The sequence below is a fragment of the Thrips palmi genome, unplaced genomic scaffold (assembly GCF_012932325.1).
Source record: "Thrips palmi isolate BJ-2018 unplaced genomic scaffold, TpBJ-2018v1 HiC_scaffold_3, whole genome shotgun sequence".
Classification (NCBI taxonomy): Eukaryota; Metazoa; Arthropoda; class Insecta; order Thysanoptera; family Thripidae; genus Thrips; species Thrips palmi.
In genome coordinates this window covers 11,027,197-11,038,916 of record NW_023144630.1, presented here as the reverse complement: position 1 = coordinate 11,038,916, position 11,720 = coordinate 11,027,197, and the positions used below count along the sequence as shown (strand labels likewise).

The 11,720-nt window shown below is 41.3% G+C and overlaps 1 protein-coding gene across 1 annotated transcript; it reads right to left on the bottom strand.

Annotated features, from left to right (window-relative positions):
- Positions 1-1,129: 1,129 nt before the first annotated feature.
- On the bottom strand, positions 1,130-11,389 carry LOC117647862 (dynamin-1-like protein; the record flags this gene model as incomplete). Its single annotated transcript, XM_034389833.1, has 10 exons — positions 1,130-1,264; positions 1,591-1,799; positions 2,113-2,362; positions 3,027-3,387; positions 4,688-4,851; positions 5,191-5,337; positions 5,418-5,518; positions 6,191-6,401; positions 7,534-7,736; positions 11,248-11,389. Coding segments are annotated over 10 exons (1,839 nt in total), but the record flags the coding sequence as incomplete, so codon positions are not given.
- Positions 11,390-11,720: the final 331 nt, after the last annotated feature.

Below are 11,720 nucleotides of genomic sequence, written 5' to 3'. Positions count from 1 at the left end.
ATTGTTTGAGTGCCGACCTCGGAAAGCTGTTAAAGTGTCGGAAATTCAATATTGGTGACTTTGGGCAGCCACTGCGTCAAATTTAGTTGCGGTCACAGCCCTCCCTCGACGCCTTACTATTCTGTAGACCCTACTCTTTCATGCCCCGCCTCGGGAAGGCTTTGACCGCTGATAGTTTGGGAGCAGTGGTCTCGCAAAAATGGTCAAAAGTGATTGAATCCCCGAAAGTATGATTGTCATTTCATTGGATGATGTTGATTATTTTACTGATTACCAACTAGACGTGCAATGATTATCTTGAGTTGGGTACCCCTTGCTTTAAACCTGAGTCTGGAGGGTTGGGAACTGACTTGTTTGATAATTCGGATCGGAACAACTTTGAGTCAGAAAATTGAGACTGATTGCAGTGTGAAAATACAGAGTAGGGCTCTGATTCCTAACTCTGAATTTTCAGATAGCAGCTTCTCTGATCCGTAATCTTCAACTACGATATCCGTAAGGACTTAAGGAAAATATATTGCTGAACTCCCGTTTATGCGCCCGTGTCATGATACGTCAAGGATTGCTCCAGTAAGGTGCGGCACGTGAGATCAAAACACAACACGGAAGTTTTTCACTCTAATGAGCACTTGAGCATACTGGAACACCATCCAAAAGCTCCATCAAATTTTCGTCTGAAGTTGCCTTCTGCACTCCTCCCCCCAAAATGGTTGTATTCCGAGAATAAGGCCCTTGGAGAGATATCGCAAGGGGACTTCACGTCGTATCGACATTCTGGTGCGGAATGTGTTCCTCATAATATTTCTGAGATTGAGATTTTAATTCACACTCCATTGGGTGATCCCGTCAAGTCACGACTGCCCCCGAATTATATAGTGACAGGTGTAGTTCACTCGGAGGTTCACCGAGTCACCATGCAATATTTGTTTTTAATCTACTTGATGAAATTTGAATCAGCAATTCATTTAAAAAAAGTCGATAGCTTTCGGAGAAGATTTGCCTCAGTCAAATTTGGAAGGTTTAGTTCGCTTTGATTGCAACCCCCATGGTTCGGCTGCCCTTAAAGTGCCCCTGCAAAGCCACTGACCATATATAGTGCTTAAGGATAATAACAGTACTTTATGGGCAATTCGTTCTTTTCACATTGTTTATTTTGTCAGAAAATTGTGTCACGATATATCAAGAGATCAAGATCGATGCCCAGTTTTTGGCTTCAAGAATGGCTGGTGATTCCCGAAATTACTTGAAGAGACTGCTCGAGAACCTGTGAGTAGAAACCACAAATATGTCAATGATACAAGATAACACAGCCTCATTGCGCAAGTCCACTCAAATTGAACACGTTCCAATCTAGGCTAGTCTGTTGCCAATTTCATCAACTGCCCATTGAGATTTAGACTGCTAAGCCAAGTGTGGCACCGTTTTAAGTATTATGGCCTGGGCCAGCGTTGGTCCCATGCTTTTCAAGCAAAGAACTCTGGACCCGCTCACACTTGAATTAGCGGCAGAGAGGCACATAAGCTTATGCACAAGAAAAGTAAAAAATTAGTTAACGCACGGGTGTTCTAGATGGCTGTAAATGAAACTTACATTGAGTTTGGCGTGAGTGGCTTGCCGCTTGTCGGTAATGTCCTCCTGCTCATGAAACAGTTCATCCAATTCTCCTTGCATGAGAGCCACACACAGCTCGGCGTTGAGAGTTTCGCGGACTTCATTCACGAGGAAAGTTACGACCGCCTTGGCTGTTGAGTCCTGCATGGTTTCTGCCACTATTTTGTAGTAATGGTTGAGCATCATACCTGATACAAATAGATATTTGACTTAGATCTCTGTGTCTCCATATAGAAATTAGTAACACTGGTAGCCAGTGAATGTGACGTCATATTCGTTCGAATGTGTATTTTGTCACGTTCGTTTGAATATGATGTCACATTCGTTGGAATGTTGATTCACATTCAAACGAATGTGACACCCTTTTTAAGGCTTGACGTTCAAACAATGTGACATCATATTCAAACAACGTGACAAAATTCACACTGCAACGAATATGACGCCACCTTCGTTGGCTACCAGTTTAATGTGGCCAAAATTGTATGCATCAAAGTAGCTTACCCAAAATGATGACATGTTTTTTGTCCTTGTCTGACATAGTCAACAAGTTTAATTGAGCTGTAATGTCGGCTTTTTCTTCATCGCCTGCCACTCTTAAGCGTGAGCGAAGCTCACTCTCCAATTTTCCCTTTGGGAACGGTACCACATCATCTCTGTCTTCATCTGTCATTACTTCTTGGAATTCTTCCTTCAGAACATCGATTCGGTAGTATGTAATATGCCCAGCCTCAATAGAAACCAAGTCTTTAATCTGAAAAATAAGAAAAATAATTGCTTGGAAGGTTACTTGTTAAACATAGACTAGAGGGTAGAATGTGCATTCTAGGGGTTTCAGGAAGTAGTCCGTAGAAAACACTGAAATACCAAACGTGGTCTAGACCGCACCAACTGGTGTGGTCAAATGGATGCCATTTTGACCGCATCAGTTGGTGTGGTCTAGACCGCGTTTGGTGCGGTCTAGACCACACCAAACGTGGTCGAACGTGGTCTAGACCGCACCAAACGTGGTCTACACCACACCAACTGATGCGGTCAAAATGGCCCCCATCTGACCACACCAGTGGTGCGGTCTGGACCACGTTCGATTTTTCAGTGAAAATATCCACTAAATTTGTGTCCAACCTGACCAAGTATTTGGTGGAAATCATGTTCCTAAGAACTTATGTTAGCGTGATGCTCTACTACAAGTTTCTGGAACTTTGAACTTTCAAGCAGGGCCACAGTGACACTACTGTTGCCCACATTCGTTCCGTGCCGAAGAAACCTCAGGCTGGGGTGGTCATTAAGTTATGGGACATTCGTGAATGGACGAAAAATCGACGGACGAAAACGTACCGGACATTTTCCAGCGGACGTACCATTACTGTACCCATTCTAGGAGAATTATCAGTAAGCGTATGCAAAACTTTTCTTACCATTTGAATTGCTTTCTGGGCCCGTTTCTCAACAATTCCTTGTACGATTTTAATAAGCGCTTGCTTCAGCTCCGGAAATCGAAGTTTCAGCTGCTCTGAGATGCTGAGCTGGCACATGCTGCCAAGTTCCCTCTTCACGGCATCCACGCAAGCCAGAGCAGGCTTCTCCATGTTCTTTATCAGTGGTTTCACCAACGTCTCGAAGGCTACCTCGGACACGAAGAATGGGGGCTTCAGACCGTTGGACTGTCTGAGTGCTATTACAACTTGATCGGTGGTGTAGGATTTGCAAGGTTCACACCCCGCGAAGACTTTCTCCAATCTGCTGTGAAGAATGTCACACAGTTTTGCTCCTCCAGTTCTGCAAAGAGAATGTCAAGTGACTCTGCATTTCCTTGTACTACACAACTTTCCTTCAAACCTTAAGGGGGGACCCTGGTGAAAAAATGACCAAAATTGCCAAAAATAGTATTTTCAATGTTCATAGATAAAAATGTGCATAGAAGGTTTCAGATTCAACGGGTTGAACACCTTTAAACTATGTGGGTAGTTCCTTCATCATTTGGAAAGAAATAACATTGAGATCAGTTGTCGTTGGCTTCTACGCTCAACTTCACAGCTTTGCTCAGTCGACAAAAAAATTTGTCGTAGAAAGACTTCTTGCGTTCCTGGTTGACACCTACATGAGTCGTCTTGCATGGACTCTATTCATTGATGACTTATCGACAAATTTTAGTGACGGAATCTTGATATCAGCCCTACTTTTTTTAACACACACCTAAAAGTTTCAAAAAAAGGCAAAAAATTAACTTTTTAAATGTTAAATTTGAAAATTGATATCTCAGGACAGAAGATGAAATTGAAAATTCCGTCACTAAAATCTCTTCTATTCATCTTAAGGATAACCCAAAAAAATTTTCAAGACTTTCCATTTCAATGAAAGACGCAGGAAGATTTTTCCCCAACGCTCTAAAAAACACTAAAAAGCCACTTTTCTCAGAGACCGTTCAACATTTTGGATTGAATTTTGTTATATGAACTCACCATAATGAACCTAATAATCAAGCAAAGTTTCAACTTCCTGGGATTATTTTAAAGCCTACTTGGAAGTTTCACCAGGTCCCCCCTTAAACGCCATAACCTCACACTTTGCGCACGTTCATTCTATTATTTTTCGAACTTTCTGTTTGGATTGGATCTAATCCAATCCAGAAATTTAAAAGAATATTTTTTAAAAAGCACAAAATGCTACTGCCCCAAACACTCAATGCTATGTACAATTTTGTACGAGACATCACAGTTTCTAGTGCACACGAACTTTCCGTACAAATTTTGTAAGAAAAACTGCACAAACTTCACCTGTTTAGTGCAAAATGGCGTACAAATTTGTACGAAAAGTTCGTGTGCACGACAAACTGTGATGTCTCGTACAAAATTTGTACAAAAACATTTAGGGTGCCCTTAGGCCGCTAGCAAACGGGCGTGCGAGCGGGCGTGTTAGACCAACAATTGTGATGATTCTAACAATTCGATGTGAAAAGTGTCAAAAATAGTTTAAGTTCAGCTCACTGTCAATGGGTTCGACACCCAAGAGTGACCGACGAAGAACTTCTGTCCTCCTTCAAATACGTCATTGCGACAACGTGGCTCGATATACTTACAGTTTCATGGATTGAAGGTTTTGCGATCCTTTGTCACACAGGGAACAGAAAGCTTGACTAAACTTGTTCACAACGTTCATCAGAGTAGCCCTCTTGTCCGTTATAGATTCTCCACACTCAACTAGAATCTTCGAACACTCCTCCATTTCTTTGCGGATTTTATTCTGTAACCAAGTATACGCCGCAATATTAATTCAAAGCCAAAAGTTCAGACAACTTGCAAAAAAAAATTGGAAGGCTTTTAATTTCTAGAACAAGCCAACCAACTACATTACTCGAGATTACTACTAAGTTCTGTCCAATGTGCTACACGTTTAGCTACCGCACTGAATGTTTCGAATGTACCTAAAAGATGTGTTCAACGCTTTGTACTAATTCTATTTAAATGTCGCTCCACGAGTGCTATGAAAACTTAGTGCTTCACATACAGTAATCTAAGTAAAACACTAAATACTCGTGCTATAACATACGAATTTACTTAATTAATATAGGTGATCTCTTACCTCAACCTCAGGAAGGTTCTTGTTGATATGCTCTGAAAGCAACATGCTCAACTTTTTGGCAAGGTAAGGAGATCCAGTTCTTGATGCCATTTCCTTGTATTTCTTTTGAAAGTACTCTGCTTCGTATTGAAGAGCATCTTCCATTGTCTATAACATTCAAAAGCACCTTTCACTTGAAAGTCACATTTTTCACAAATGAAAACGCTATCCATTGGGACAATTTTTACCTTATTATCATTGATGTCCTTCTGTGATCTGTTGATCACTCCAACAATGCCAAGTTTGACCGGTATAACCAGTCCTTTCAACATATCTCTTGCATCAGTCCCTAGAAACAGACAGCAACAAGGTCATGTGTCAGACCTGACGGTTCGGCTTTTAAGGTACATCTTACATTCAAACATCATATGTTTATCAGTGGAAAACTCAGAAGGATTAGTTTGGCTGGTAGATTCCATACATCAAGGCAACATTTGAACAGAATATGGATCAAATCGGAGAACTGCATAATGTAAGGCAATGTGTAAAATGTACAAAGAAATGATTCGTGACGTCATGCATGGTCCTTTTTAGTGACAAGATATATTTTGAAACAGATCCTTCGTATACTCACTCTTTACAGTATGGGTGACAAAATGTCACGCTCCTTTGAGCATTGTGACACACTTGTTGAGATGTGAATGAGCCATAAATTAACACACTAGGAACGTGACATCGTGACATCAAATGTGACATCACAACGTCTTGCGACGTCTTGTCACATTCATTTCAATGTGATGTCAGGTTCCTGAAATGAGATTGAGCTTATTCATACTAAAATAAGCGTGACTTTACTCGAAGGAGCATGTCATTTTGTCACGCTCGTTTCAACGTGATGTTACGGTCCAAGAATGAGAGTGTTCCTCTTTGAGTGAGATTGCCCTTGTCAGGGAATGTTGAAATATAATAGAAGAATCCTACTGATAAGAAATAATATGATCGTGTTTGTCCTAAGGTTTACCTTCGTCCATGAGGTCAACTTTGGTTAAGACTGCAAGCGTGCGTTCCCCCTCCGGGTCGACACTTTTGGCCAGCTTCAGACTCTCGTTGGTCGCCATGTCTGTATTAGCAGTCACTACAGCCAAGATAATAGTCAAAGGATTCTCGATGTACTCGAAAATGAGGTCTTGTATCTGTTCTTCGATATCCTCAGGCTGATCTCCAATGGCCACCTGAAAAGACACAACATATTTGATGCGAAAACAAAAAAGACGATAGGCGTTTTATCAGAAATAGAAATTTGGTTATTAGTTAGGAACGTGACATCACGTTGAAACGAACGTGACAAAGTGTCACGTTCGTTTGAGCATTGTGTCACATTCGTTTGAATGTGAACAAGCTAATTTTTGGCCTATTCACACCTAAACGAATGTGACAACGAACGTGACATTTTGTCACGTTCGGTTCAACGTTCACTCTCCTGGAATGAGAGTGTTCTAGGCAACTCCCATCTTTCGTCGTGTGATTAAATTTTAAAAAAAAATCACGGGAAAAGAAGCGATACACATCGGCAACTTTGGCGGCAGCAAATTTTCACGACCCCAAAGCCAAATTATCGTGACCTAACTGACCTAACTGCAGTCCAAGTACTATTACTTTACATTTAAAATGTACTTGTGATCAGTAGATTAACTTTAATCCATGCACAAATAGACAACAAATGTCTTACAGTTTAAGTAGTGTAACACCTGCATTTTCGAAATGTAAACGAAAGTATAGTCCTTTCCACCCGGGACGACGCGACACGATCCCCCCTCTTTTCCCACTAGGTACACTTCCACGAGAGTACTCAGATGAGGATACACTGTTAAAAAATATTTTCCATTTACGAAATATTTGGGGATATTGTATTTTGTGAGGTAATTGTGGTAATTTTACGGAATATTTCATCATTCTAAGACAAAAAACGTCACGAAATGTTTCATTACGAGCGTGTTACGAAATAAATTGTATGAACGATCGCTGGAAATTTTTATAAACGAAACGTTTGTTACTTTTCAAATGGAAATGAAGAAAAAGTGGTTATTTTACCAAACATTTAGTTTTCAAATATTTCGTAAATAGAAATTTTTTTTACAGGTTACAAATACAACGGATGTTTTCGCAAAAAAAAAAAAACAGGCTTAGAGTGTACGATTTTGAGAGTGTACGTGTGGGACCTGACATTACTTGGCAGGCATGCTCCAGTGTGGAGAGAAGCATGCTTCATAACCTGACGAATGTACGCTTAAGCGTTGAGTTAGCCGAGTACGAAAGGAAGCCTGCACTTGGTCTACACTTGGATTACCAGGGTCATGACTTCACCTTGGTTATGCCGGGTAGGTCCACGAGCGTCAGGTTGACCACGTGGGGCGAGTACACCTTCAGGGTGATGGGAGTCGTGACGATGCCTTTGTTGGAGCCCGCATTGCGAGTCGTTTCAGCATCGATTTCGTCACGAACTTCGTCCAGCTCGTAAATGCGATCTCCAGAGTGCAGGAACGTACCCCATTCCTCGTGCTCGATACCTAAAACACACAAATTTCGAAGGATGTGCTACATGCAGTGCAATGTAAAATCAGGTGGGGATTAAGGAGTGATATGCCTTCTGATGGCCATAACTGCACATTTTGATAGACCATTCTAGTCGTGGCCAAGTGAAGAACAATAAGAATAACAAAAGACTCATTTAGGGCATTAAGAGAACATATATTCACTGAAAATATGTTGTATTACCAAAAAATATTCTCACTAACTTCTACCAAGCAAAGGGTCTTAAATATTCAAAGAAAAAGTGCGAAAAAGTTGTCTTTTGTGATTCTTTTTGTTCTCGAGCTTGTTCTTCACTCGGCCATGACTAGAATGGTCTATTTACCTACGGTGGCTCATCAACGTAAAATTTGGTTCGAAGGGGGAACTTGGATTTCGAAACAGAACAACCACTCTACAATTCGAAGAGTGTAAATGGTATGCTCTAACTGGAGCATGCCTGCAAGCACGCTCTAGCTAGCACATGCCTGCCAGGCATGCACTAACTAGTGCATACATGCCATGTACACGCTAACTGAAGCATGCATCTAGTGCATAAGGGATAGGGAGTTGTCTGCATCAGGAAGCGTGTACATGGCATGTATGCGCTAGTAAGTGCATGCTTGGCAGGCATGCGCTGGCTAGAGCGTGCTTGCAGGCCAGTTAGAGCATACCATGTACACTTTTCGATTTGTAGAGCATGTTATTCAACGTGTACCCGCTAGCCAATATCAAATTTTGACCCCCCATAACGTTCAAGTCCCCTGAAGTAGATATCCCTTTAGGCGTATTGAAATTCACTATAAATTTAAGTGTGGGACAGTCGCACTTAGCGTGAAACAAAATGTCTCACGCTTACAAATGTGAACCACGTTTTTCAGACACTTGCAAGCGTTCACTCCAAACTCCCTACGGACAGCGTGTTTCCGTAATACGGATACACTCTCATTCCAGGAACGTGACATCACGTTGAAACGAACGTGACAAAATGTCACGTTCGTTTGAGCATTGTGTCACATTCGTTTGGGTGTGAATTGGCAAAAAACCAGCTTGTTCACATTCCAATTCCAAACGAATGTGACACAATGCTCAAACGAACGTGACATTTTGTCACGTTCGTTTCAACGTGATGTCACGTTCCTGGAATGAGAGTGTAGTTTTGTGCAAACACAATTACGGATGCCTTTTGCTTGAAATGAAGATCATTTTACCCGTAAAACAAAGGTTTCCGTGTCCGTAACCTACAAACAAAATCATCCGTAAGGCGCGAATGAAGAATCCTTAGTATTACGGCTGAAATCATCAGTAGCTACACAGGACAAACTCTACACTGGCAAAAATTTTGTCGTAACTTAGCGACACATTTATCGCTAATTTTTTTAGCGACAAGACTTGTTGTGGAACAAATAGCTTGTTAAACCAAACTCGTACTGGAACTAAAGGATAATTTCACAACGACTAACTTGTAATAACACATTAGCAGTCTACTTTCAAATACAAGTCGTTGACCAACAACAAATGCTGTCGGTCAAGTCTTGTAAGTCGAAAAAAATTTTGTAATGTCTGGGACAAGTATTCATGGAGTACTTTTGTCGCTAAATTTATTTTGCCTAATTCTTTTTTAAATGATAGTAATGTTGCTATGACTAAAGAAGACCAATAGATGATTATTCATAACATGCTTTAATTGAGCAGATAATTGCAAAAGATTTTTTTTCCATACAAATAGTATCGTTAAGGGTGGTAACAAGAATTTTGTTCTTCAACGACAAATTGTCGCTTACAAGATTCAACGACATTTCTTTCGCTTTGGTTCATGATAAAATTCTTTGTTTTGGAACGGCTAAATTTTCACTCATCTGATTGTTTCTATACAACCATTTTTTAACAGTGTACGAAGAATCGCTTCGAAATACGAAGAAAATGAAGGCATTGTAAAATCTACGAAGAAATGCTTCGTATGAAGCAATTATCCTTCGCAACACGAAACATTTCTCCGTAGATTTTTGCAGATACGTGGTATATCCGTAAGATTTAGAAGTAAAACCAGTGGCGTTAAACCACAGAGAACCGGTGCGCACATGGTGTCGAGCGCAACCGGAATTTCGATTTCCCGGATTTTTCCCGGATTTTTTCCCGGATTTTCCGGTCTATTTTCGTCCTCATTCCCGGATATTTTCAACCAAATAATGACTGTTTTGGGGTGTAACAAAAAGAAAATTCACTAAAGAAACTGATAAATTTGATGTAAATTTACTGTAAATTTACATAAAACTCACACAATCGTACAACTGCCAGCAACATAAAACTCACAGGGACGCCAGTGCAACTATCGCTTTAAAAAATGAATAAGTGAGACATAGGGTTTAAAGTGAGTGAAAAGTGAGAGTTTGCAGGCCGAAAGAGGTGAGAAAAGTCAGCATAAATTCACCAAAAGAGTGAGGATTTGGGACCTTTTCTCTGAGAAATCGCCAGACGTTGTGTACCAGCGAAAAAATTATAAAATGTAGAGGTGCCAAGCTCGGCTGATATGTCCGGGCTACACTCGGAGAGACTTTAAAAGCTGTAGCAGCAGTTTTGGCGAGCGAAGCGAGCTTCAAGCTGTGCCTCGTCGCCCCTGTGATACTCAATTTTTGTACTTTTTGGGTGCAACTTCGGCGAGCGTAGCGAGCCAAAGCCAACCGCCTTTCAACCTTGAATCTGTGTTAACTTGGCCTTCAGCGAGTCAAAGCATTTTAACCCCCCAAAACTTGCTCAAATGTGAAAATGTTACGAAATTTTATGACCCAAACTACCAAAAAAGTGAGAATAGTGACTTTTGAGGTCAATAAGTGAGCAAATTCACTATTTCGTTTTGAAAGTGAGAATACATAGTGGGCCGCTAGCATCCCTGAAGTCAGCTGTCCGGCCACAATGCGTTACCAGTCGCCTCGACCCGCGCGACCGACTTTTAAAATTTCCCGGATCAAAAGTGAAATTCCGGGAGTTTTCCCGGCGGCCCAAATTCCTGGAGTTTGCCCGGAATCCCCGGAATTCCCGGACGCTCGACACCATGGCACAGCTTGAGTGTGGAGCAAACCGTGTCTACACTTGCAGCATGAGGCTTTTCGCTTCATGACAGGGGGTGGAAATGGCCAACACACTAAATGTCATGTGATGACTCTTTTTGATGAATGATGCAATTTTAAGCACATCCGTTGATGCTATAATTTTGTGCCCACCAGCTGACACAAATTGTCCAATGAAATAGCAAATTGCAATAGGCATCGGACAATTCGTGTCACCTGTGTGAGCACGATATTGTATCATCGACAGATGTCCTGAAAATTTGCACCATTTCAGTGTGTGGGTTAAATTTAGGGGACTCGGGCAGGTCTCTTCTCCTAGCGCACGCCAAATTTCATGCTCTTTTAATCCGTGCAAAGCGGTGTGCAAGCACCGGGCCCGTTTTTCATGATCTCGAAAAAGTGCGCTCCCTCCCCCGAAAAATTTCTCGCCTGATGGTCTTACCCTTACGCCGGGCGTCACCCAAGGGGCAGTGGTTGAGTTGAAGGACCAGCGGACAGCGGGTGACGATGCCCGTGCCGCGCGGCAGGAAGGACCTCTTCACCAAGGACTCCAGGACGGAGCTCTTGCCGGCACCCGAATCAAAAATAAGGAAATAACAATTAAAAAAACAATAATAAAAATTAAATGGAGGTCAAGTCGCATTCATTCAGTTTTCAACTAACGAAAATTTTTCACGTGGTTCAGTCTACACACTGAACTACTGCGTACTTTTTGCATTGCTTGCACAGAAATTGAGCATGCGCGTGAAACGCACAGATTCGTGCACCAAAAAATTGTTGTGTTAACGCACACTTTTGTGCTTAGTCCGCAATTTTTTCCACGTCTTAAAACGCATGCACAGTTTTTTCCAAAGCTTATGCACTAAAAAATTCATAGAAATTAGTGTGTACTATTTTAAAAATACATTTGATTAT